The sequence below is a fragment of the Archocentrus centrarchus genome, chromosome 4 (assembly GCF_007364275.1).
Source record: "Archocentrus centrarchus isolate MPI-CPG fArcCen1 chromosome 4, fArcCen1, whole genome shotgun sequence".
In the NCBI taxonomy this organism is placed as follows: domain Eukaryota; kingdom Metazoa; phylum Chordata; class Actinopteri; order Cichliformes; family Cichlidae; genus Archocentrus; species Archocentrus centrarchus.
In genome coordinates, this window is record NC_044349.1 from 8,106,628 (window position 1) to 8,133,858 (window position 27,231).

The 27,231-nt window shown below is 42.2% G+C and overlaps 3 protein-coding genes across 7 annotated transcripts; all 3 read left to right on the top strand.

The window, feature by feature from the left end:
- Positions 1-2,120: 2,120 nt before the first annotated feature.
- On the top strand, positions 2,121-10,362 carry ankmy1 (ankyrin repeat and MYND domain containing 1). 4 transcript variants are annotated; one of them, XM_030727639.1, is made up of 20 exons: positions 2,121-2,526; positions 2,645-2,791; positions 2,858-3,052; positions 3,232-3,282; positions 3,363-3,601; positions 3,701-3,917; positions 4,061-4,222; positions 4,354-4,445; positions 4,570-5,074; positions 5,162-5,343; positions 5,466-5,637; positions 5,759-5,899; positions 5,986-6,087; positions 6,401-6,508; positions 6,596-6,718; positions 7,047-7,148; positions 7,390-7,519; positions 7,640-7,706; positions 7,847-8,001; positions 8,216-10,362. In XM_030727639.1, the coding sequence occupies exons 1-20, from the start codon at positions 2,236-2,238 to the stop codon at positions 8,416-8,418; spliced, it is 3,384 nt and encodes a 1,127-aa protein (XP_030583499.1). In that variant the 5' UTR covers positions 2,121-2,235; the 3' UTR covers positions 8,419-10,362. The 4 variants fall into 4 exon arrangements, with proteins under 4 accessions (XP_030583499.1, XP_030583501.1, XP_030583500.1 ...); XM_030727641.1 differs by having other exon boundaries at positions 4,609-5,074; positions 8,216-8,418; XM_030727640.1 differs by having other exon boundaries at positions 4,357-4,445; positions 8,216-8,418.
- Positions 10,363-10,809: 447 nt separating this feature from the next.
- LOC115779332 (E3 ubiquitin-protein ligase RNF14-like) lies at positions 10,810-15,884 on the top strand. Its single transcript, XM_030727937.1, has 7 exons — positions 10,810-11,009; positions 11,085-11,215; positions 11,356-12,324; positions 12,889-12,967; positions 13,147-13,338; positions 15,174-15,346; positions 15,440-15,884. Exons 1-7 carry the CDS (start codon positions 10,856-10,858, stop codon positions 15,557-15,559), a joined length of 1,818 nt encoding a protein of 605 aa, XP_030583797.1. The 5' UTR covers positions 10,810-10,855; the 3' UTR covers positions 15,560-15,884.
- A 2,060-nt stretch (positions 15,885-17,944) lies between these two features.
- Positions 17,945-25,102, top strand: kng1 (kininogen 1). 2 transcript variants are annotated; one of them, XM_030726960.1, is made up of 9 exons: positions 17,945-18,106; positions 18,303-18,402; positions 19,315-19,461; positions 19,829-19,945; positions 20,103-20,178; positions 22,044-22,213; positions 22,333-22,443; positions 22,520-22,618; positions 24,487-25,102. In XM_030726960.1, the coding sequence occupies exons 2-9, from the start codon at positions 18,337-18,339 to the stop codon at positions 24,793-24,795; spliced, it is 1,095 nt and encodes a 364-aa protein (XP_030582820.1). In that variant the 5' UTR covers positions 17,945-18,106; positions 18,303-18,336; the 3' UTR covers positions 24,796-25,102. The 2 variants fall into 2 exon arrangements, with proteins under 2 accessions (XP_030582820.1, XP_030582821.1); XM_030726961.1 differs by having other exon boundaries at positions 17,954-18,106; positions 18,306-18,402.
- Positions 25,103-27,231: the final 2,129 nt, after the last annotated feature.

Below are 27,231 nucleotides of genomic sequence, written 5' to 3' on the forward strand. Positions count from 1 at the left end.
TTTTCTCTAACAATGATTCCCATTAATATTTATGTAGTCAGGTTTTCTGCTTTATTGGCCAGTCTGCCTTAAGGCCAATAGGTGGCAATAGGAAGCAGCTGTAGTTAATTAGCCCCCCCTTATAAATAATGGACAGATCCTCCATTTAGGAATAAAAGACAGGCTTTAAAAGGCCAAACTCCTCATTGAGTCCAGTGAATTCCATGAGGATTACTGCTACAGAGCAGAATCCTGGCCCTGAACTGGAGAAAGCAAATTCAGAGGAGAGTAGATTACACTGCCTGAACTTGGCAGCTTTCTTGTAATTTCTTCAGTCTTAAGAAATAGTTCTCCAGGCTTCTTGAAGAAAGTTCTGTATTTTGTTTCATTCTGTCATGATAATCCCATACTGCCTTCAGTCTAAGACAAGCTTGGCAACCTTTATTATTAAAAACTATTGTTGAGCAAGCTGCATAGTGACTAAATTGGAATCTAAATAAGACATTAGACAATAACCAACAATTAAACCAAGACAGACACAGTACACATTATGACACCATGAGGAAAAAATGAAAGAGAAACACACTGAGGACTAACTAGAGCAGTGATTCTCAAATCCAGGCCTCATGGCCCAGTGTCCTGCAGGTTTTAGATGTCCCGTATCCAACACACCTGAATCAAATATAGAAGTCATTAGCAGGACTCTGGAGAACTTGACTGCATACTGAGGAGGTAATTCAGCCATTTGATTTGGGTGTGTTGGATCAGGGACACATCTAAAACCTGCAGGACACTGGGCCACGAGGCCTGGATTTGAGAATCACTGAACTAGAAGGAGTAGAAACAGCAGGGTAACAAGAAACAGGTGATGACAGTCAAGGAAAGTTACGGGAGGAAGTGAGACTAATCATAAGACACACCTGACAAATAACCATCAAAATAAAACAGGAAATGAGCAACATCATTGCTGAAACTGTAATGCAGGAACATGAATGAATTTAATTGAATTTAAACTGACTCAAAAACATAATACAAGAAAATACACAATTAAAACTCACACAGGTAAAACTGAAATGAACAATAAAAGCCTCTGAAAACACAGAGGAACTAAATAAACACAGACCAAAAAGCTCACAGAAGAAAAGATGCTGGGGAGGCTAAAACAATGAACCAAAAACCAAGGAAGAACAACTCAGTGACATCAAATAACAAACTCTTAATAAATACTAAACTATAAGACTCAAAAATAATAAGAGCTAAAAGGCTTAAAGTTACAGTAAAAGTAGTAAAAGTAAAAATAAGCACATGATAAACCCAGTCAGAAAATACTAAAAGATAGGCAATAATACAAAACTTAAATGACAGACTAAACATACACAAAAGTCATAGGGAAGGTAAAATAATAAGCAAAACACAAGGAACCAAATAACATAACTAAATTTGAACAAGTAACATAGCTAAAATACTCTTTATTGTTTTTATTGGTAGCAAAAGGGAACACTTGTGAAATGGACAAAAATATATAAATTAGCATGTACAGGCCTGTTCTAAATTAAGACTCTGGAGAACTTGACTGCATACTGAGGAGGTAATTCAGCCATTTGATTTGGGTGTGTGCAAATCAATGCAGGACAATCTGAGTCCTAATCGTGAAATAATAAAAGTTAAATATAATTGTTTGTTTGTTTTTTGTTTTGTCTTCTATGTATGGTATTTTTTGGTTGCCTGTGAAGCACTTTGGTCCACTCTGGTTGCTATATAAATACATTTGACACTGACATAATAAAAGAAATCACAGGCCTTTAATTTTTTTTTTTTTTTTTTTTTTTACTTAAGTCCAGGTCGGTATGAGGCAATCTTTCTTCCTTACAGCAGTCAACCCCACAACCCTTAGCGAACAAGACAGCAACAATGATGTTCCATAAAAACTAAAAGTTAAAATTGTATTGATTTATAAAATTGCGTAATATTACTCAATCACTTATTTGCTTTTTTAAAATTTTCACTTATTTATTTATTTATTTTTTACAAAAATGCAACTAAATAATATAACAACACACTATAGTCTTTTTACGTCTTCTTCTTCACTTGCGCATGCGTGAAATTGAGAGAACCGCTCCTCCACCTGCAGGGGTTCTGCTGTTGTCATGTCAACCAGCTGCGTACGGGGAAAGTTAAAACACAAATCTGACCCGTGAGAGCGGAAGTTCTCTCCTCCAAACAAACAAACAGTATTCAGAGTACTGCTAACAGTACATGAGTTGCTGCTGCACTCAGGTGGGCTCGAGTTATATTCAGACAGAAAACGCCCCGGTTAAAATGCTGTCGACTACCTGCACAGGTGCAGCGGCGGGTCGAGGAGGTGCGCAGCCGGTTACCACACCGGAGTCAGACACACAAGGCAACGGCCGCGGAGGTGCTCGGTTCGGGAAGGAGATATGTGAAGGGCTCGGTGTTCAGGAGTGGCCCGACGGCTCCAGGTATGAGGGAGAGTTTGTGAACGGCTTCAAACACGGCAAAGGACGGTACAGCTGGGCAAACGGAGAGGTAAAGGTTTAAGAGTTAGGTAAAATATTTCACAAGAGCATTTATTCCGGCTTAGCTTTCAAGATGTAAATGACTGAAATCGCTTAAATAAACAGGTCGGTTGTTTTGTTTTGTGTAGTACTATGAGGGCTCTTTCTACAAAGACTACAGGCATGGAGATGGACTGTACTGCTGGCCCACAGGCCACAAGTTCAGTGGCAAGTTCTACCTCAACAGAAAGGAAGGATATGGTCAGCAAGTGTTTCCTGATGGAGCCACCTTTCAGGTAAGCAGATCAGTTATTTAGATCATAGATGCATCAGGAAACAATTAATCTCTCCCCTCCTTTCAGGGCTTGTACCATGCTGACCAGAGGTTTGGTCCAGGTGTGCTCAAACATCCAGATGGGCGACAGGATGTGGGCCTGTGGCTCAGGGAGCGCCTGCTAAGGCTCTGTACCCCTTTGGAAGAGGGATTTAGCCTGAAGAACTTTCCTGAATATGCTGCCTGTGTGGATCCATCAGTCACTGAAAATTCCTTGACTCAGGTAAATGCTGACTGCTGTGTTATCAACAGGTGAACAGCCCAGAAATGGGAGCAATACTTAATGGTATGTCACTTACTTTCACACCTGTAACACAGGTGGTGTTTACAGAAGAAAAATGTATGATTAATATTTCACTGCATATGTCTAAACTTACCATAAATGTACCTTTCCCTGCCTAGCCTCAGTTTCTCTCTAGTGGTCTACAGAAACAAACGAGGACAGACTCTGAGGTAAAGTACATCTTTAATGAATAACTGCATGAGCTCTGAGTTAATGTGATACAGACCGGTTAACACTTCATCCCCTTCAGGTGGACGCAGACAGAGATCTGCTGCCAGATGAAACTTTCATCCTTCCGCCCGGCATGGAGAGTTACTCGACAGATGGCGACCACTTGCCGCTCCCCCCTGGCCGAAGAAGAGAGTTGGACCGACATTTTTATGGCGAGCTGTGGGAGCCAGACACGCATCCACACCAAGGCTATGAGAGGGACCCTCTGTCCACACTGCCATTACAGGCCCGCATGCAGGCTCACATACAGAAACACAGGTCAGGCTTAAGCATAGGCTCCAAACACAGGCAGTCAGGACTGCAAGTGTCCAGTATTGTATGCATATATTTGTGTTATTGTATGTGTTTGTCTCTCAGGCTGCAGGCTGAAAATGTGAGCTGGGACGTGGAGGCCATTCTCTCTATGAATAGGGAGGGTTTTGGTCCTAAAGGGCCTTTAGAAGTCAGTTCAGAACTGCTGATCCATCACTCCTCCAAAGGAGACCTGCGCACTGTATCACAGATCCTCCAGACTGGTTTGGTCCACCCTGATGTAGCAGATTCCCATGGACACACTGCTCTGATTGCTGCTACAGTAACACAATTCATTTTGCATAACTAGACAAACTCTGAACAGTGACAGTTAACAGATGCAGCAAAATAAAAGATTTTAGCACTTAAACTTTGGTTAAAGTCTCATGTAGTTTCTCTGAGTGCTTCATGTTCTGGTTCTGCCAGGTAAACTGCCATAATGATGTGATCCATCTGTTGTTGGATATGGGTGCTGATATTGACAAGCTGAACTGTGAAGGCGTGTCTCCCCTGGCTGTGTGTCACGTCCTCTACTATCCTTTTCGGTCTCTGCACATGACTCAGGCTGAACCACCTGTCAAAACTCAAGTAAGATCCAGCATGAGTCACCACGAGACTTTGGGTTTTTATCAAAAATTCAATTTGTTTCAGATATCTATGGTTCTCTCACAGATCTTCTGACTTTTTACCCACAAATTTCTTGTTCTCCACTGACTCAGCAGGTTTTGAGGTCTCCAAGTGGAAACGGTTCCCCGATTAGCGAAGTCGACCTCAGTGTGGACACATCGTTAATTAACAACCTCTCTGACCAGTAGGATTGTAGCTAATGTCACTTCTCTCTTATATTCACACGCATTCCACAGTGAAGCCAAAGCAAAAAACTGATTATGAATTTATTGGTTAAATCCTGGTGTATTTATTTCTACTGTTTTCAGGAGAGTAGAAAAACTAGCAGAATACATTTCACTTCACAGCAGTGAATCATCCAGTGACAGTGAACTAATCTCCGAGCAGTGCCTCGGCCTGGATGAACCCGATATTCCTGCAAACACTGAACACCTACAGGAGGAGGAGAGAAAAGAGAAAGGAGACGACAGACACTCTGAGGAGATGGGAAGAGTGAGGAGCAATGGGAGTCAAAGGCAGACAGAGAGCAGATGTGATCAGAGAGGGGAATGTGGAGAAAGTGAGGTGGAAGGTACAGAAAGAGAATTTAAAGGGGGGAAAAGGAAAGACGAACATGGTGAGCTAGTCAAGAGCGAAGAGTTAAGAAAAGATTACCTGGAAGAGGAGAGGGAGGAGGATGAGGAAAATGTGGAAGATACAGAGGGGGAAGAGGAGAGAGGAAGTGAGGACGTGTCTGATGTAGAGCGCTCGGTTCAAGTGCTGGATGGCCACATTGAACTGGGCACTGTGCAGTGGAAGGAAGCTCGAGCTAAGGTAGCAGAAGGAATCCATGTGTGATGTTTTTACTGTAAGTGGTTTGATGAGTTTACTCACATTTGTTAATGTGTTTGTCGGCATCAGGGCAAAGACAGAGATATGACCCTGAAACAGCCCTTTGAGTCTGCCTGTTCACTCAGCAGCTACAACATCCAAGTCACAGACGAAGTGATGCAGCGCTCAGCTGAAGCTCTGAGTCGCACGGGGATCTCTCGGCACTGTGACACGCAGGAGACCGTACGCAAAATGGCTGCCATGAAAATAGAGTCAGTCCTTTTCTCTCTGGCCTTTCTTTTTCTTTTTTTTCAAGCTGCTTCTAGTGTGATCGCTCTGATGTTATATTTCACCGTCCATATAAGTAAGCTTCATTTGTTTCCCATCTGAGCAGGCACCGAGCTCGTTTGGACACCCTCAAACTGTTATTGGACCGTGGAGCTGATCCCAATGCAGCCAGGGTCCCCATGCCTGTCCTGTTTTTAGCCATTATGGCAGCTGACACCGAGGCTGTGCGGAAACTGCTGCTGTGTGGAGCTCGCACTGATATCCACCTTCCACCAGAGGTAGCAATTCACATATGTACAGACACAAAAGAGCAAAAATCCGTAAACAGAAAGCAAAAAAATAAAAATAAAATGAGAGCACCTACGTTAAACTCACCTGAACATCTGTTCCTTTTTATAGAAGAAAGGCCTGTATCCCCTGCATGTAGCTGCAGCACTGCCAGGTCCAGCAGGTCCCAGAATCACAGAGCTGCTGCTGCACGCCATCACCGACCCAGACGTACAGGCGTGCGACCAGGACGAGATCTATGAACCAGACAGGGTGTGTGTGTGTGTGTGTTTCAGAGTCCTTAGTAGTAAATGCATCTGTGTTAGTTGATCTGATAGAAAAACCTGTGTCTGTTACAGATTTTCATGAAGGCAGCTGAAATGCTGAACACCAGCCAACATCTCAAAGAAGGAGGCCGAACCGCCCTGCATGTGGCCTGCCAAAGAGAAAGTGACTACAGGGTCAGCGTGCTTACAGTCACAGACAAACACAGCATCACTCATATGAAACATGATGCTACATGACATGAGAACTGACTCATTTACTGACTCTTTTGTGTTCCAAAGAAAATGCAGAGTTTGTGGTTTTAAGGATCTGATTGTTTTTGACTCTGAGCAGCACGACTCTTTTTTTCAGAAACATGCAGAATAAATTTGTTTAATGATTAGTTTGCTGCTACATCAAAGCAAAATACAGAGACCTGATAGAAAAAAATTACAATCCATCTAAAAAAAAAAAAAAAAAAAAGCAAAACTTTATTATTTTTTCTCCCAGAATGCCAGTAAAGTGGTCACCATCTTGCTCTCCCACAGAGCCAGCACAGACCTCCTCTGGAGTGGCCACTCACCTCTCTCCTTAGCTATAGCAAGTGGCAATGATATGGTACGACCTCTCTGTACGCACAGATTTACACATGCACACAAGAGCCAGACGCCTTTTTGTCCCATCATGTTCCTTTTCTTTGTTTAGGCGGTGGAGCAGCTGTTAAATGGAGGTGCGGATCCCAACATACCCCTGGGCTGGAGGGTGGGCAGCGCGCTTTGTGCCCTCGCCAACATCAACTACCATTTAGTTGGCGACAAAATTAAGCTGGTACCCACACAAACACACATAAGCGTAATGAAGATGAAACGCTTTGTCAAATTGGGGCTATTCATCCTTATGAAAGGCATTTCATCCCGCTAAAGAGCGCATGCAGTCAGTTTGTTTAGCAGCTGACTTTTAGTATGCTGTTTTTTTTAAACTACTTTCTCAATTTTCTGTTTGCATCTTTTTGTGTGGAAATCAAAGCTCAGCAATAACTGTTCTTAATCACTTCAAATGAGTTGTTTTTATGAAACTCACTTAATATGTTTCAACATAACAGTTTTCAAAGAAATTAAATCTCCTAACCGCAGTGCTGTTTGTGTGTTTGGTTTAGTTGGACACATTAGCTAAAGCTGGTGCTGACATCTTGATGCCAGTGACAGTGTGCGACGTTGTGGGAACTGCAGTCGATTATGCACACTACTCCTTCAAACAGGTAACACGCCAGCCATACATACTTTGTATGCATTTGATGTGAATTACTGGAAAACTAACGTTTTAGTAAATTTAAACTGTCAGCTGTAGGTATTGATAGTGCTGCACGTGACTAGTTCATCCAGTATTTTACATTTATCATGGAGGGCCATGCTGGGGTACACGGGCTGAATCAGAATGCTTTTTTTATTCATGTATTTTTTATTATTATTACTTCTGTTTGTGTGTACGTTCCTGTTTAGGATTCATATATTGCTAACACGCCTTTCCATGCTCTGAGCATTCGGGAGAGAGAAATATTCAAAGCACGGCGAAAACTGCTGAGCACAATGGAAGATCTGCTGAGGCAGGCTGCTGTTCAGAGGGGAACTGGTAATTTAGAAAGAACAGCTACCATTGGATACTCTGTGTAAAACACTTGTGTTTTCACTATTGAATATGGCTCTAAATTATAGTGTGTGTGTGTGTGTGTGTGTACTGTATGAATGACAGGAGGCATTTCCTCTAACAAACCCCTTCCCAGTAGCAAAAGCCTACAAGAGGAAACAGGAGACCTCAGGTACACATACACTCACATTCATCTACAGTAAGGTACCTCACTATTTTCTTTTTTCTATTCTGTTATTTAAATTTTTACTTCATCTAAAGACAGCTTGTGGGAACTTATTTTTGCCTCTTTTTGTGCAAATCTGTTCTTAGGAAAGCCGTGTTAAAGTTCTGCTATCACTGCAGTCGCTCTGCGTCCGTCAGTCTGACCCCGTGTGGGCGCTGCCACAAGGTCTTCTACTGCTCCAGGACCTGCAAACTCAACTCTTGGGAAGAAAGACACAAGAAAGAGTGTGTCAGGGTGTCAGGTGGGAATCAGAGCCTCTTCTCCCAACAGTTGGAACAACACCAGATCTAAAATATTTGATTACAGAGTGCCATATTGTGCTCTGATTATGTGAATCAGTTATCTAAATGATAAAATAATGTTTAGAGAACAACTGATGTCATAGAGAGTTTGTGAAATACTGATTTCAATTTGGATCAGTAGATCGTGTAAATACTTTGTTTCTCGCCTTCTAGCATCCGCTGGCTGCAGCCAGAAGAGTGCTGCGTTGAAACCACAAAGAAGCACCAGGCCCTTGTCTGCTATCTTGAAATCCAAGACAACCCCCAGACCCTCGACCGTCAAGTTCAAATCCGAAAGAGAACTAAAGCTCTTGAGCACGACAGAGAAAGACTTGGAGAGCAACGTCAAGCTGAAAGAAAACTACAGCTACAACTGATGGATACTAAAATTCATATTTTGTAATATTTAACATTGTCCACCTAATTTAACAAAGTTCTTATCTTAGATCACCTCACTGGATGTGGTTGACTAGTGCTAATACCATTTGTGCCATAATATTTTTCATATTTATAGCTGTCAGATTGCAGTATAACATGGCAGTATAACTATAATACAGTATAACATTAATGTTATAACTGACTTGTGCTATTGCCATAGAAATAATGCAGACACTAAATGGCTGAATCCATTGGAAACAAGTGCTATATTTTATCAAAGGTTTTTACCAGTTCTAGTTATGCTTTCTTTAAGTATTAAAAAGATCACCTCACTGTCACTGAAGCTAGCATCACGAGGGTTTACTGCAGCAGATGGGTTCGTATACTGAATGTGAGTTGGCAGATTTTTACACCAGATTCCCTTCCTGATGCAGTACTCTCAAGGATTTGTGTCTTCTCCCAGCCTCAAACTGGGGAACTTTCACATGTTAGGCAGATGTGTAAACCATTTCACTATGGAGCCACTTTCTATAAGAAAAAAAAAAAAAATTACCTTTAACATTTTACTGTAATTGCTTAGCTAATCATCTTTCCTTTAGCACCATCCTCAGGACAAACGGGGTGGGGGGAATCCGGAGCATCTTTTTTACCCATCCAGAGTTTCACAGCCAGGACAGAAACTGACTTGTTACTCCTAAATCTGCCCTAAAGGCCCTCCCACTGTAGACCTGTACCCCAGACTCCTTTACAGAAGGTGTGTCAGTAGGACTGAGGAGAACCTCAAAGTATTTCTTACACTTGAGTTTTTGCTTCAGTCACTGCAAGAACCACACTCTGCTTGGCCTTCCAGTAGCTGTCAGCTGCTTCATGAGTACCACAAGCTAACCAAACTCAGTAGGGATCTTTCTTCAGCTTGATGGCTCCCTTCCCATCATCTTGTTCAGGGGTTGCAGCTCATGGCTGCAGCTCCATACAGCTGTCTCAGTAATGAAGGTGCAGAACATTGTTCCACTTTGACTCAGTGACCCTAGTCTTCCTTGGAATGCTGTTGGAGTTTTGCTGGAGGTTAAAGATCTCCTCTGCTAGATCTCCCAGTGCAACCTCACTATACATTCTACTATAGGCCAGACCATTTAGCACCCTCCACCACCACCCAATCCAACTCACCACCAGGTGGTGATCAGTCAACAGCTCAGCTCCTCTTTTTACCTGGGCATCAAAGACATGCAGCTGCAGACTGGATGATGCAATTATAAAATTGATGACTGACCTGTGACCTATGGTCTCCTTATATCAAGTGCACATTTGGACGCAATTATGCTCAAACATACTGTTTATTATGGACAAACTGTGATTAGCACTGGAATCCAATAACAGCACACTACTTGAGTTCAGATCAGGCAGGCCTTTCCTCCCAAACACCCCTCAGTGTTATTGCGCATGTGAGTGCTGAAGTCCCCCAGCAGGCCAATGGAGTCCCCAAATGCAAGACTTCCAGCTGCCCACCCACCTAAAGCAAGGCCTTGTTACACTGAAATAATATTTGGTGCATAGGCACAAACAACAGCCAAGAGCCATTCCCTGACACAAAGGCACAGGGAAGCAGCCCTCTCGTCCAGTGATGGCAACTCAAGAGTGGAACTAGGTGTGGCTCCTCTCCAGGAGACCCTGTGCTTGTGCAATGAGGTCAGCCTGACTATATCTAGCCTGTATCCCTTCACTTCCTTCTTCACCAGGGAGTCACATTCCACGGCCCTAAAGGAGGTTTTGATAACTGGGGACTGCCAGGACCTTCACCGCTAACCTCTGCCTATCCACATGTTTTGAATAATTTTTTTTTCTCTAATGTATGTATGTGAAATATTAAATAAATGTACCTCTTTGTGCCTCAAAAAGTTTATACAAAACCAGTAAATTACAAGTTCACAAACCAACAAAGATTATTCTCATCTGTTGTAATTCTTAAGATTTTTTTTTTGTTTTTCAGTGTCAGATCTTTAATCAGAAAATCATTTTTCCTGTTTAATAATTATTTCCCTCTTAAATGTAGCAAAAGAAGTAATTTGGATAGTGGTGTTAAATGGTCTGATATGTTATATTAACTTCATAGGTATTTTACTTTTACCAGTCATTTTGTACTTGACACAGTAAATAAGTTCAATAAATGTCAAAATTCTTATTGCTGTTTGCATATATCATTCATGAATACACAACAACATAATATGGAATTTTTGCGCAAAGAAAGGCGCGTCAAGGCTATAATGGCACTTGGTGAATGACCTGTTTGACCTGTTTTGCATTAGCAGTAGGTCTACAGTAGGGTGAGGTTGGTGCACAGGTGAGTCAGGAGAGGGAGGGACAAACAGGGACCAGGAACAGGCTGGCGTAACTCCGAGCCACCGAACGGCGAGACCTCAGCGAGGAGGAGGTGGAGGTATGACTGCGGACTCGGAGGAGCAGGAAGACGAGCTGCTCGCCCTCCAGAGTATCTTTGATGCGGACGAGTTTGTTCGGGATGTGTCCGAGTCTGCCGGAGAAATCCGAGTGTCCGTTGAGCTTCCTGTCGACTTCAGTGTGGTTCTCAGCGAGGGTAAATCATTGGTGCATTAATATATATATAATATATATATTGGTCAGCTTGTCATCTCTTGTTTTTCTTCCTAAGGTGAAAGTCTGAGGCAGTATGATATTTCTTTCCTTCCACCTCTGCTTCTGACCTTTGAACTTCCTGAGGACTACCCATCCTCCTCCCCTCCCTCCTTCACCCTCACTTGCAGCTGGCTGACTCACACACAGGTACTCAGCAGAAGAAAGTGACTCAGTTAAATCATTGTTGGTCACATGTGCAGCCTGTCAGTGTGTGAGAGATTCACAGGACACTGCAGAGCCTCAGCAAAGACGACATCAATGTATTTTTCCCTTTTTTTGTTCCACAGTTGGCTGCGCTGGGTGCGCACCTCACTGATCTCTATGAAGCCACTGGGGGCGCTGTGGTGCTGTTCTCCTGGGTCCAGTTTCTCAGAGAAGACGCTCTGAACTTCCTAAACATCCACAGTAAGCTGGAGCTTCCTCCTGATGAACGCAGCACCCTGCATTATAACCAGGACAAACAAGATGCTGAACCCTCAGAACCAAAGAATGATCAGCTCACTCCAAATTCAGAAGCAGACCTCTCTGTACCATCCTTGGAAGTTCAGGAGAATCCTTCTGATGGGAGCAGCACAGACTCTCAGGGAGCTTTGGCTTTAGACTCCGACACAGAGGACCAAAATAATCTGAACTGTCAGCAGAACCAGAGTGATCTAACCTCAGATTATCAAAAACCTCCTTCTCCAGAGGCTACACTCCCAGATCAAACTGCACACACTCCAGATGTGACAGCCCTCCAAACCTCAGAGTTTGAGGCTGATTCCCAGGATGATCTCTCTTCAGCTGCAGAGAAATTTGAGCCTCTCCCATTTTCTCAGTTGGATCAAAGTGGTCAGGAAGATGCCTTAAATGAAGGAGATGTTTCACGCTCATTGTTGCTTCCCTCTACTTCCTCAGGCCTGCAAGATCCAAGTGAACAGGGAGCTGCTTCTCTGCCGGTCCACCCCAGAGATTCACCTCAGAATGAAGAACAAACCCTCTCTGGTCTCTTTTTAACTCCCTCACAGACTCTCCTGTCACAGATTTTGATCTATGATGCGGGTCAGAAAAAGAAAGTGTTTGCCACCACCGTCTTTGACTGTGGGGTTTGTTTTATGGGCTGGCTCGGGTCGGAGTGCGTGCAGCTGTCTGGGTGTGGCCACATCTTCTGCCGGGCCTGTCTCAGTGAGTTCTGTAAGGTTCAGATCACAGAGGGGAACGTCCGGGGTGTCACATGTCCTCAGGCAGATTGCACTGGGGCCCCTACACCTGCACAGGTACAGTTGTCACCTGTCTTTTTAGGTATTTTATGCAGCAGGTGGTTTAATCTGCAGAATCATTTCAATAACTGTAGTGTCTCATACTTTTACCTAATGCTGCAACACATTTTATAAGCTGTTAAAAAGACCTGTGGTTGAATGGAGTGATATCACTTTAGAGCCCTCCTTGTGCCATGGTTTATATATTCCAGCTGTGCTCCCCATCTCTTTTACACACTGAAAGTAAAAACAAAAAGGATACATTTGTGCATCCTCAACTATAGCTCCTTTCACAACTGTCCTCTCTCATCTGTCTTCTGCATGCATTTTAAGAACTGACACATCCTTCAACATGCATACTGAGATTGATTTATGACTCATAGGCAGGAGGATTGAGGACAGAGGAGACGAGGAGAGAAATAAAAAAAGAATCAAGTTAGTTTTCACCACTGCAGATGTGGTGTAATATGTACTGAATGGGAAATACTTGATTCAAAAAATAAAAGACATATTTTTATTTTCTGATGTGCAATTTATTGTATGGATGTATAAACATTAATACCATACTGTTCTGTTTGGTAGGTGCAGAGTCTGGTAGGGGAGGAGCTGTTCAGCCGCTATGACCGTCTCCTTCTACAGGCCACTCTGGACTGCATGTCTGGTGCGTTACCCTTTCTGTTGCTGTTAAACCGAGTGTGTAGTTAAGCTTTCATACATTGATTGGAATGAATATATTGCATTTCTGTGACAGACCAGGCAGAAAGAACATCTTTAGCTTCATAAAAATGTAATTGCTTTTCACTTCGGGTTCATGAAAGAGTTTCTGCTCGTGTCTCTCAGATGTGGTGTACTGTCCTCGGAGTTCCTGCGGTTCTGCTGTGATTTTGGAAAAGTCCAGCAAGGCAGCACTTTGCTCTGTGTGCAGCTTTGCCTTCTGTGTCTCCTGCAGAAAGACCTACCATGGAACCGGAAAGTGTGAGACCAAGAAAAAATACGCTGAAAGATTTATAATAGACCTGCCACAGTCACAAGGTACACAGATATACTCTGTTTGTTTGTTTGTTACTAAATGAGTATTTTTGTATTTATTCAGAATCCAAAGATGTTTTTAAAACTGGTAAATTCTATGCTTTTTTAAAAAAATGACATCACATACTCCTCTGTGAATCGCCACCTTATCGTGGTGGAGGGACTTGTGTGTCCCAGTGATCCCAGGAGCTATGTTGTCCAGTGGTGAGTTGGATCAGGTGGCGGGGGAGGATGCTGGATTGATCTGGCTCACTTTAACGTATTGTGAGGGAACACTTGGCAGAGGCTCCAGTCTGCGAGATGTTCAGCTTCCACCTTCGGCAGAGCTTCGCCAGCATTTCGAGGGAGGCTGAGGACATAGAGTCCAAATGGACCATGTTCAGCACCTCCATTGTTGAGGCTGCTGCTCAGAGCTGTGGCTGCAAGGTGGTTGGTGCCTGTCGTGGTGGTAACACCCGAACCAGATGGTGGTCACCAGAGGTGAAGGGAGCCATCAAGAGTCCTAACAGGCTTCGTTAGCCTGTGAGGCAGGTGAAGGGTAACGGCAGGCCGAGTAGAACGCGGCTCAGGTGGTGTCCAAAGCAAAAACTCGGGTGTGGGAGGAGTTTGTTAAGGCCATGGAAAAGACTTTCGGAAGGCCTTGAAGCGATTGTGGCAAACTGTCAGGCGACTCAGGATGGGAAAGCGGTGTTCTACTCACACGGTTTATAGTGTGGGTGGGGTGCTGCTAACTTCAGCTGAGGCTGTAGTCAGGCACTGGAATGAATACATCAAGGACCTCCTTAATCCCACTGAGATGCTTTCTGTAGCGGAAGCAGAGTATGGGGACGAGGGAGATGACTTGACCATCACCGAGGGTGAGGTAACTGAGGTGGTTAAACAACTCCTTGGTGGCAGGGTCCCTGGGGCGGATGAGATTCGCCCTGAGTTCCTGAAGGCTCTGGATGTTGTAGGGCTGTCTTGGTTGACACACCTCTGCAACATCGCATGGAGATCTGGGGCGGTGCCACTGGATTGGCAGACCGGGGTGGTAGTCCCCATCTTTGAGAGGGGAGACTGGAGGGTGTGCTCCAACTATTGAGGGATCACACTCCTCAACCTCTCCGGTAAGGTCTATGCCAGGGTGCTGGAAAAGAGGGTCCATCCGTTAGTCGAACCTCAGATTCAAGAGGAACAGTGTGGTTTTCGTCCTGGTCGCAGAACGTTGGACCAGCTCTTTATCCTCTCGAGGATATTCAAGTGTGCACAGGAGTTTGCCCATCCAGTCTACATGCATTTTGTGGACTTGGAGAAGGCATTCAACCACCTCCCTTGGGGTATCCTGTGGGAGGTGCTGCAGGAGTATGGGGTGTCTGGCCCATTGCTGTGGGCCAGTCAGTCCCTGTACAGCTACAGCGAGAGCTTGGTCCGTATTGCTGGCAATAAGTCGGACTTGTTTCTTGTGGGTCCTGGGCATCTTTCCTTAGGCTTCTGCCCCTGCGACCCCGTCCCGGATAAGTGGATGGATGGATGGTATTATGTATTTGTACACATAAACAAATACAAAATAAACAAGAAGCAACATGGAGATGTCCTACTATTAAGTCTCTTGTCAGTGTCAAATGCATCAGCCTTTGTGGAGGAGTAAGGTCACTTTTTAGCAGATGACTATGATGAATGTTACAGTGTTCTAGAGTTATAACAATGAAATTAATAAACAGCAGACAAAAAATGTAAGTATTTTAGCAAATGGCATTGATAGTTTGAGACTACTGGAGTTAACTGGATGTTTGTTTTGCACTGTTTCAGATATGCGTTTGGTCTAAGTTAATGCTCTGCATTGTGTACGTGTCACTTAGAGGGGATGAAGGCTCTCTGGGATGACTACGTCAGTGGCAGCAAGGAGAGGAAGCGCCTGCTGGAGAACAGATATGGCTGCAATTTGCTGGTGGCCATTGTGGAAAAAAATCTGAGTGATGACTGGATTGCGAACAATAGCAAGTGTTGTCCTGACTGCTTCAGCAAAATAGAGGTGCGCATTCATCACACAAACTCATGAGCGCAGAGCAGTTCAGAGAGTTTCTGACTGAATTTGCTGATATATTTGTTGTGTTTTATGCTGCAGAAGGACGGAGGATGTGACCAGATGACGTGCACTCGGTGTAGGCTGATTTTCTGCTGGAACTGCCTCACCAGACTGACACCAGAAAATATCTCACATGGGGCCAAATGTTCTTCCTACTAATTCTATCCTCCCCAGTCATCAGATACTCAAACAGCAGGACCTGGCAAAAGATTCCCTTTGGTTATTTCAAGAAATGCACTTTGCTTCAAGATTTCTTGATTTTGGTTATTTAATAATCCACACTTACAGGACACAAAGGGCAGTAATTTAACTGCCTTTTTATTTTTATTCAACCACAGCCCACAGTGTATATGTTCTCACTAGTTATAATTTGAAGCTTATTATTGTTTTCACTGTCAATAAATCCACCGGTTATTCCTTCAGTTAATGGATAAACTGTGTGGTCAGAAAATAGAACCTGTACCCACATTTTCAGAAGTCCTCTTGTATCAAATTACCAGTTCAAAAATACAATAATATTGACAAAGAGATGTGTTTCTGTGCTTTATATTTCTACTGATTAACCAAATTGACTGAGCTAATCACTCTAAGCTTCCCGACCCGTAGCTGAATATTGAAAAAGAATTTCCCAACCTGATGAATTCCTCTGCAGGAGTTTTAGGTGTGTTTACGGCTGTAATGTTTTGGAGTGATGAGACAAAAATGCTCTGTGCAGTCGCTGTCACTGTAACCTTTGAGCTCAGAGGAAGAATGCAGCTGCTAAAACTGCAGGTAAAGCTTCTAACCCATGAACTGCATATTTTATTTTCCTTCCAGCAGCAGCAACAGGCTACAGGTAGATACTGGGCGTTAAGCTTCTTCACACTCGCTGACTTCCTGTTTCCTGTCCAGGAAAATCCCGTTTCCATCCAGGAGTCATCAATGTTCCTCATAAACAACAGTTTGCCTTTCTAACCCACAGGAGTCTAACTGGGCCTGCAGGGCTGGAACTCCTGCTGCTGCGTTTGTGGTTTATAAGCCTCTTTGGTGGTTCATCTGAGAGAGAAACACCAAATGAAGAGGTGATCATATGAAATAATCATATGAAGGACAACATAATGCAGCAGCTATCACACTTAAAGTAAACACTGACATGTTTGAATAATGTGTGATTTTTACCCTTTAGTACAAGAATAATTCTTATTTATATAGACGACACATTTTTATGATTAAGAATACCCGAGCAGCACACGTAAATATCCAGCTGGGCTCATAAATAATCCCACTCGGTCACTTGACTGTCAATAAGGTTTAAACTTGGGCACAGATTCTTAACATTGATTCTTAGACAAAAACAGAGAGGAAGAGGACCTGCTGCGCAGCAGATATTCTGACCTCTTGTGGCATCGGAAGCACACACAAAGCCAGTTTTATTAATGATATTTCAGTTTCAGCAAGTGTCCCAATGAAGCAGACTGCACAATACAAGAACAGATTTTAATGGTATCAGTTACACCTTTGCTTTTCCTGCTACAGCAAAAATATAGACTAAAAAAAGGGCATATTCTCTAAACTATTTCCTATTCAAACTGGAGCCAGTGCATGAACATCTTTTTCTTATATTAAGACATCTCAGTGATTCAATGTGTAGTTAAACTTCTTTATACTGACAAAAAGGGGAGTTTCACTGGTCTGGCCCCCTTAAGCTCAAAGTGGGCTGCATGTGTCCCACCATGTAAAATGAGTCTGATGTCCCCGCTCTAAGAGGACTTTAATATTCTGTCTCCAGGATGAGTGCAGCTGTAATTTTGATTCATAACCACAAGAGGGCGGGAGTGCGCTCTTGTAAATCTGCTGTGTATTTTTACATTATCAACTGATTTCCATATTTTTAAGCAGTCTTTAAAATCTACAGCACTGTAATATGTTACTTTGTATCATGAATGTAACATGAATGGTTCGTAAGTCAGTGTAACAGAGCAGACGAGCAGCCAGAGACAGGACATGAAAACTCTGACGCTGTCATCTGTCATCAGCTATGTTGGCCTCGATGCACTTGGTGAACTTATTGTATCCCTGTAAGCTGCCTAAAGAGAAATAAAACACTCTGACTGTGATGTCCACAGAGTGCAACATCTGAGCACATTTCACCCTGTTTCACAGATGAGCTGTGGGGAAATCAGTGCGGCTCAGGATAAAGGTCGACAGGGGCAAAGTACCAGTCAAACACAGACACAACACACACACACACACACACACACACACACACACGTGCAAACAGGCCCCTAAACTCTTAGAGTGGAGATATTTCTACTACCCTACAGACAGGCTTAATGTGTGTTAATGTGTTAGTCTGTGTCACTGTCTCTAAGCTTAATGTGAGGAGTTACATATCATCAACAGTTTTCTTCCTCTCTTTATCTCTCAGACACTGACTGTTGTATTGACTCAACAGGAGGAGGGCAAACAATCAAGCAAACATTTACTTTCCTTTACCCGACTGAGCTTTCTGAGCATTATTTTGTGTGTGTGTGTGTGTGTGTGTGTGTGTGTGTGCCCTCCTGTCCCCTGTGCATGTATCCATGTGTGTGTCATCGTCTTTCTGAGGATTCCCACCCACAGTTTCAGGAGAACTTCACACAGTCGTCCATCCCAGTGTGGAGAAGAGTCGAGCATTCCCTTTTCGAGCTCAGCAGGATCGACAGCAGGCCTCAACCTTCAGAAACTGTAAGCAGCTGTTTTTTTATAGAAAAGAATTTGTAGCATGCAGACTGTGAGCATGTACATTTTTTATGCAGTAACAGGCATCTTTAGATTGCTCCAAAAGTTATCAGGGTTGGGAGGTCATTTCAGCCCCAGTTTGGTTCACTGAGACTGAAAGTGTTTGGTGGTGTGTGAGATTTGTCTCTTTTATGTCTCATAGCAGAACAGAGCCAAACATCCAGCAGAATCAGAAGATGAGGAGCGGAGTGGGGCTGTGTGTGGTGGGCCTGCTGTGCCTCTACAGCTCAGTGTCTGGACAGGTAAGGAGAGGCTATCAGAAACCGTAACTAAAAGCTGGTTAAACCTAGAAGAGATGAATAAGGCTGCTCAGGGGTGATCAGATCATTTACTCAATAAAAGATTATTTTGCACAGCAAAATGAACAATGATCTTGCATTTAAAACTTTAAGTACTTTTAATTATTATAAGCTAAAACTATTAAAATAGAACTGCTAAGTTTGCAGTGGGGCTCACATCAAAGCATGAGTGTCATTTCCTTCGAGGATAAGTGCTCTACACCTTTAAAGTTTCTGATTGATTTTCTTACCGGTCTAGAAGACGGTTTCTTTTCTTTGCTTTTGCTGCCCAGCAGTTATTGTCCAGGGCAGAAATCTGTGCTCAGACTGGTTCACCTTCAGTTATCACAGACTCAGAGCAGCTGTGACTCCTGTTTTTGTCCTTTCACCACTGTGGCTTATTGGTGAAGGTTGTTTCTGCTGAAAGAAAGTCTGATATGAATACTTTCAGACACTGCTTGGAGATAAACGAAGGAAACAGCTGATTTTTTTTCCTGTAAGATTTTTATTTTTATTTTTTTTTAAATTGCTGCATACATACAGAAGACAGTAAACATAGAGATTTTTGTAGTAAAAGTATTAACCTGAAAAGTCCTGCACGCGGAGTTTTAGTTAAAGGATAACTTTTGTCTGCAAATACACGAGTAAAGTAAAGTACAGTACATGTTAGCATTTTTTACTGGGTGGTTTGCAGAAAAAAAAGAAGCATAAAATGGCAGAAACATAAATGCTCTCAGCTAAATTCCTTTTAAAAGTACTTGTAGAGATAAAACTATTGGTATTTATAGCCCCACCACCCCCCAAAAAATCCAACAAATCACTCTGTGGGTCATTATTCCAACCCTAGCAGATCCTTTCTTCCTTCCTTTCATCCAGGAGGCAGGGGAGGTCCAGTCTGGCGTCCTGATCTTCTGTGACGACCCATCTGTGGAGAAAGCTGTCCACAGTGCTGTGCACAAGTTCAATGAGAGGCTGACCACTGGATATAATCTGGCCCTCTTTCAGACACTGAAAGCCAGCAAGGTACAGTGAGTGCAGACCGATCTGTTACCACGAGGAATAATATACTGAAACAGTTCATCAGTGCTCCTCTTAATGTGAGATTTTTATAGGCTTATTCTCTATCTTTATACAAGCTGCTACTTGTCAGATGAATGCACGAATAAGTGTGGATGAGATAGTTTATTGAATTAAGCTAAAACTGAACCTTAAAAGTCTCCACATTCAGAGCTGGAAAGGTGATGAAATGAGAGTAACCAAAGCTCTGGGATGATTACCAAGAAATTCAAGCAAAACATGCTGTGACACTTTGACTTCTGGTGCACATTGTGTGTGTGTGTGTGTGTGTGTGTGTGTGTGTGTGTGTGTGTGTGTGTGTGTGTGTGTCCAGTCAGAGAACGGCTCAGACTCGGTGTATTCACTGGAGTTCACCACCAGGAGGAGTGACTGTCCAGCAGGGAGCAGTAAACCCTGGACAGACTGTGACTATTTGCTTGTTGAAAGCAAGGTAAGAATAATGAAAATAAAGCAAGTTGTTCATGCAGGTCCTCCACCCATTCAACTACTGTCCAGGCACTCATGGTAAAAAAAAATATTTAAATAAACTCTCTGTCAATTGTTTTGATAAACACAAAGCTCTTGCCCGGTCTGTTGTGTTTCTCCAGAATCCGATTTCATGCAACGCCACAGTCCAAATGTCAGAGACAGAGGCCGATACTAAACAGGTGGACTGCCAGATTGGTGAGTGAGGGGATGGGTGGCTAAACAAGCAGATAAAAATTTTCAAAAGCCTTTTTAAAAAGCTATTTTTCATCTTGCTAAAGAAAATAGTCCAAAATTTAATTTGCAGTAAAAAAAAAAGTGAAGATTCTCTCACAGTGCTCCCACTGAGAAGGATTATTTCAAAAACCTTTCCAGCCTGGGACCTCTGTGAATACGGGTGGCTTTTTAAATACTTATTGATGTCTCTTGTCATGTAAGGACTTGGCCATAAACACTGTCCTTACAGTAATGAACTGAAATCAATACTGAAATCAATAATGTCCAAAATTCTTCAAGCATTACTCTGTTTATCAGAGTACAGTGACCTAACAGTGAGTTACCAAGGAAAATGTGCATTGGCAGGTGCTGGGGAAACAGAGGGGAGGCTGATTGGGCAACATATCAACACTATCTGCAAGCACAATATTAACTTATAAAAGGCAGTGACACAGTCTAGACTTTAATCTGTTTGCCTAATCATTCAGATGTAGGCATTCAGTAAACAGATTCTGTGTTTTACTGCAGAATGTTTAGCAACTTTTTAAGGCTCGGGTTGTAAAATGTATTTGTACATTAAAGCTGAGTTTGCTTGCTTCATGCGGGATGTGGCTGTAAAGAATTAAAACTTAAGCTAGGTTAAGTAAGCAGGCAGCATCAGCAGCTTTTTCTTTCTTTAATGATACAATTGAATAACGATTAAATTAATAGAACATTAATATGATACAATCAGGCAAGACAACATCAGCGTCAGTAATCTGTCCATACAATTTGTTACTCGATTATCCGACCACATGGGACGTGGGAGCGCTGGAGCATATCCGAGCTGACGCTGGGCAAGAAACAGGGTGCAACCTGGACAGGTCCTGTCATGGGACTGACACACAGACAAACATGCTAATACAAGCACTTTAAATGTACCTACTAGTCCTTCTGTAAACTAGACAAATTGGTTGTCTGGATCAGAACTTAAGTAAGTTGATGGTGATGGTGATGATGATGATGTGAGTCAGTGAGGATCACATAAACCAAGGTGTGAATCAAGGCATAGGTCATTACTGTCACAGTGGCCAAGGTGTGAATACTTTATGAGACATTACCCCATCCCGCCATAATGTGAGCTATTAAGGTCTCGTGTCGTGTCAAGGTGTGAGTAGTGGATGAATCACCTGGAAAGGGATCTCAAAACTGCATTATAGGCGGTGCCCACCTGGTTGGCAGTTTCCACTCTGGCGTCTTAACCATCAGGCCCCTGAGACGCCTTTTAGAGGCTTTGTGAGATCAAAGATCTTACAACTGAGAAACTTCATCCCACCTGACCGAGTGCAGGAAACTGTGTGTGTGTGTGAGCTCATTTTAGCAGCTCAGGTTTTATAAATCTGTCAGAACTTCTATTATTATTTCTAAAAAAAAAGAAAAAAGAAAAAGAAAGATTTCCACATGATAAACTTATCTACCGAAATACAACATTTTCATTTTACTCCCAGTGCACCATGACCATCAGATTACAAAAGCAATATTATAGTATATTTTCTCACACAGGTCTATTTGTATTACAGACTATTTGGGACTATTTTTCTGTTCCATCATGTACATTGAGACCATCTTGTGTTGCTCTAAACACATCCACAGGGAGATTGGAGCTGTGGCTTTCTTTAAATAATTTACTAGATTAAAAAAAACACTCAAAGGCAGCTGCAATTTTTGAAAGCTTTAACCGACCTTTAGTTATATATTTACGTAAGATTGGTTCATGCATCTATCCTTAGCACATCTTGAGCAGTTATTGGAATATGAGCTGATGCTTTGCTGTGGCTTTACTTTATAATGACATTTCTCCTCTGTAGAAAGTCACGTCTTTTCGGAGAAAGCATCCTGTTTGGGCTGCCCAGAGACCATCAGTGAGAACTCAGAGGACCTTAAGTCCCCCCTCTTTGCCTCCATCTCCAAGTATAACTCCATGTCTGACTCTACTCACCTGTTCAGTCTGCATGAAATTGGCCATGCCACCAGACAGGTACAACAGGTGGCATGAAGTGAGAGAAAATGGGGAGGATAAGTTGAAAAAAAAATCTCATCTCATCTCTCTTTCTTTTTTTTTTTAAATTTCTTTACATGACATGTATATTTCTGTAGGTGGTTGCAGGTTTCAGATACAAGCTGACCTTTGACATGAAGAAGACCATCTGCTCCAAGGCTGACCACACAGACCTCAACGAGCTGTGCGTCCCCGATGAAGAGAATCTGGTAAACGTGAAGCCGACACCCAAATCACGTCAGAAACAACACCGTGGTTCTCATTGTGCGTTTTATGCATTTGCAGGAGTTTGCTAACTGTAACTCAACAGTGGATGTAGCACCTTGGAGACATGAGCCGCCACAGGCCCACATAGAGTGTGCAGCAGGTCCAATGCCGCCCACTGTAAGACCCTCTTCTCACATAATAACCAAACACGAGCAGAACAGAAATTAAATCAATACCAAACTCATGCTTTGCTTTTAACATCACCCTAATCCCTACATAATAATGGACTAATGCTCACAGTTACATGTTATGGCTCATAGTTTGAGAACTCAGCCTTTAAAGCTCATAAATATTGTATTGGAAAGACAGAGAAATTTCACCATAAAACATTTTGACTTTATATTTTTAAATAAATACAGCCTATATATTAAATGAATGGTTTCAGCCTGTACCAAACAAAAGCCAAAATATTACCACATATTATTAGTCATATGCAAAATACCATTTGACAGAAATGTATTTTGTTGCAACTTTACCCCCAGTTGGTTACAGTACCGTGCAAATGTCTTGAGCCACCATCATTTGGCAAATAGGTGCAGTGATTTATTAAAACATGTGCAAACATACATGAAAATACAGTGTATAAGACAAAAACAGAGTTAGTATGAGTCTAACAAACTCGAAACTTAATATTTAGTACGACCACCTTTATTCTTCAGCACAACCTGAACTCTCTGAGGCAGCCTTCTTGTCATTTTGTTAAGTAGTCTTCAGGAATAGTTCTCCAGGCTTCTTGAAGGATATTGAAAGCTCTTCTTTGGATGTTGGCTGCCTTTTGTTTTGTACTCTTTTAAGTTGATCCCACATTGTTTTAATAATGCTGAGGTCCAGGCTGTGTGGAGGCCAATCCATGACTGATAGTGTTCCACTGTGTGTTTTTCTATCTATTCTTTGACTGCGTTGGCAGTGTGTTTAGGATCATTGTCATGCTGAGAAATGAAGCTTTTGCCAGTCAGATGCTTTTCAGATGGTATTGCATGGTGGATCAAAATCTTTTCTGCATCCGTAATTCCATCAATTTTGACAAGATCTGCAACACCACTGGCTGAAATGCAGCCCCAAATTACAACAGAGCCTTTTTACAGATGGCTGTAGACACTCATTGCTGTTCCTCTCTCCCGATCTCCTCTGTTGATAATTTGAACCAAAAATTTCAAATTTGAATCCATCACTCCATCAGACCTGCCACTGATTTTCAGTCCAGTTGTAATTTGGCATACCTCAGCCCATTTCCCTTCCTTAAGAATGGCTTCTTGCCAGCCACTGAGACCGTTTCTGATAAGGCTTCAATGAACAGCAGATGGATCAACTGAAAGGCCACATGTATCTCTCCAGCCTTTGGTGTTTTTTTCCCTATTTTTTTTTAAGGCATGCCTTTCTTCAGTTCACCTGCTGAAGATAATTATTTTAGGCCTACCACTTTGTTTGTTTGTCCGCTTATCCAATTTTCTCAAATGTCTTTAAGGACAGACTGCACACCCTGCCAAAATATGGCAAGTTTTGGGCCAATAGCTCTTTAGGAATAACCTCAGTGGTGTAAAAACATTATTTTATGTCTGTCAAACTGTTATCGTTGGCATTTTAATTAGTTAATTGCTGTCGTGTAGACACAACAGTGGTTCACCCCTTGAGTTAGGAGCCTTTTTTTAAATGCTTGAATGGGTCGTAGGTCAGTGTTAACAAAAACAAAACAAAAAAGGGTCAGGTACATGGACTGGACTGAAACTGAGTGAAAAAGCAGCCAATGTCCAAAGAAAAACTTTGAAAGATCTTCAGAAAGCCTGGAGAACTGTTGCTCAAGACTCTAAAAATGACAAAGTCTGGCTCCTTGGAAGCAAAATAAAAAGAAATGAGGGACTTTTGCACATCATTGTGTGTTTATATATAGAAGTTAGAGGTCAACTCCAAAGCATTAAAAGTTCACCTGTGAGGAAGATCCACTCATTCATGAGAACATCTTATAAATCGCTTGTTTTTTCCTTCAGGGATTCGCCAGGCGCCGTCCTCCTGGCTGGTCTCCTCTCAGGAACTTCCTGTATGAAGTCAAAACCAGCCCGGTAACTTCATCTCCACCCTTGGAAAACCCTCCCGCAGTCACGGCCAAAGAAGCGTCATCCGAGGAGGACACCACGACTGCCACACCGTCAGTTTCACACGACCACCCCTTCCACTGCCCATCCAAGCCCTGGAAACCTTTCAAACCTCCTACAGCTCCTACCAAAGCAACTGTAGAGGCAGCCTCCCCTCAGCCCCCAGCAGATGGAGCCTTCAGCGATACAGACCTGCTGTCATAAATGTTTTCTCAAGGGAGCCAGATTCATAACAAAAAAAACCCCACTAGTCATACTCAGTGTCAATTCTGGGATGATCATCATCTTCTAGGATTATCCAGATTTTAAATAAATAAATTTTAAATATTAACAGATGGGTTTGGTTAATAAAATCTCAGTATAAGTTAAAATAACACAAAAAATAAATGGAAGGGAAAGCAGTTTGTTTGGGTGTCAAAAGACGTCAGAAAACTGAGTTAAGAAAAAACTTTTAATGGCTAAAGAAAGGGATGTTTGTTTGGAATCAATGTGAAAGAGTTAAAATTTAAAAAAAAAAGAGGAATTTCATAAAAGGGGGGAAAAAAAAAGTCTGTTGTGTGCTGTTTCATGTGTGAATATAAATGCTTACACATTCAAGCTTAAAATAAAGAAATTTGGTGGAAAATTTGCAAAAGGTAGGGCAGCGCCAGAGCAAACACAGCCGGGTCAATCTTTAACAAATTTATTTGTACATCTTCACAGAACACTCAGATGACCAGTCAGTCAGTCAGGGTACAAACCTTTACTCTGTGACCAGTGAGCCAAAAAAAACCAACATACATTTATAAATAAAAACGCAGGTTACTGTGAGGGCAAACCTGTCCTAGAAACTAGCAAACTTAAGGCATTCATTTATAAATGTCTGTATGGCTGCCTATAGAATACATTATTTAAAAAAAACAAAACAAAACAAAACAAAATGCAGCAAGAAGAGTATTCAGCTTCACCCAATCTCATGCAGGTAGGCTGTGAGAAACAATACATTGGCCCGGTGTACATTCATTCATAGTATAGGCTAGAGTTCTGACAACATGGTATGTTATGGAAATATATTAGTACTGCATACAAAAAACATTACATGAAACCACAGAGCATTTAGTCAATATGTGTGAATCTGAGACACTTCCAAACCTCCAAGTTGAATACAAATGATCAATAATTGAATTAATTTGTCACATCTTTTATTTTCCTGCAACTCTAAGAGTTCAAAACCCTCCATATCTGTTCCGTTCACTGTGAGAGAGAAAGACCGCTGAAGATCTGTTGCTTTACCTCTAAATATCAGGGCCCATACATCTAGAAAAGGTGGACACGATAACATGAACACCTGACCACCAGGTGAACAAATAGGAGCAGGAACAGAGAAACCCTTAGATCATAAGCAGAACACTAAAATCTTCACAAAGATACCATTTGTTGTATGGATATTGCACTGACTTGAACTACATTTGCTTGGTGTTTGTTTTATTATGTCCACAGTTTGCAACAGTAATGCATCTCTGTGACAGTCTCCTGCGGATCGCCCATCCATACAAACTGTAACAAAATGAGACAAATCGGTGATGCTGTGATAACAGGATTTGTAAATCTGAGCCTGTGTTGAGCCGTGTGAAAGTTAAAAAGGGAGAAAATGAAGCTTAGGTGCCATTAAAGCCTTCGCTTCAGGGAGGAAATACTAGTGCAACAGTTACTGCAGAGATACTGCACAACTCGGAGGAGTTTCAAACGAGCATACTCAAACACAACGCGCAAATTTTCGCTTACAGCAGGAGATGGACGTTAAATTCTGTGACATCAAAGCTGGCACCTGATCTTAGATATTTGAATGCAAGCACAACTTCAATCCTTCATTAGTTCAAGAAGAAGTCGGAAATGCATTTCTGCGGCATCAATAACATTCACTGCAGCCTGTACACAATGCTTCAGCCATCGGTGCTTACATACAGTACAACACACAGACACGCACTCGCACGGCACCCCTACACCTCAGCTCTAAACCAAACAACAAAATACACCTGTGGTTTCGATTCAGGACATTTCAAGTAAAACAACCAATATATGGGAAAAGAAAAAAAAAAAAAAAGTTCCCAAGTTTACCCTCGTTTATGCTTCCTTGCAAAAGATGCAAAAAAAAAACTTCAGCATTTTTTATATTTGTTTTTCTTCTCTGGCACAAACCAGCCAGTAGAGACAGAAAGAGAAAATGATTTATAAAACATTTAAAGACACCATCACCGCTAGTGTCATAACACACAGACACATGGAACATGTTCATACATACATAGTGTGGGGTTTTCATTGGAGCCTGCCAATGAAGCTCTGCAACCTGTACAGAAAAGGGCGCACACAGACACACTTTGTTTGGAGGGTACATGGGTATTAAAGATAACACTACACATGAAGCCTACCATAGAAAAAGAGGTTAGACTGTAACTGTACATACATACTACTTAATGCTGCTTCAAAATGTACATCTTACATACATACTGGTTATGCTGCTCGAGAAACATGCATACTAGGCTAACTTTCTTCTTACACAGTCCTTCTGGACAAAAAGGCATTGAGAACTAGAGTTTTTCTTTAAGTGCATACCCCAGCTTTTTTCCCTCCTTTTTTTTTTTTTTTTTTTGGAAATTTTAA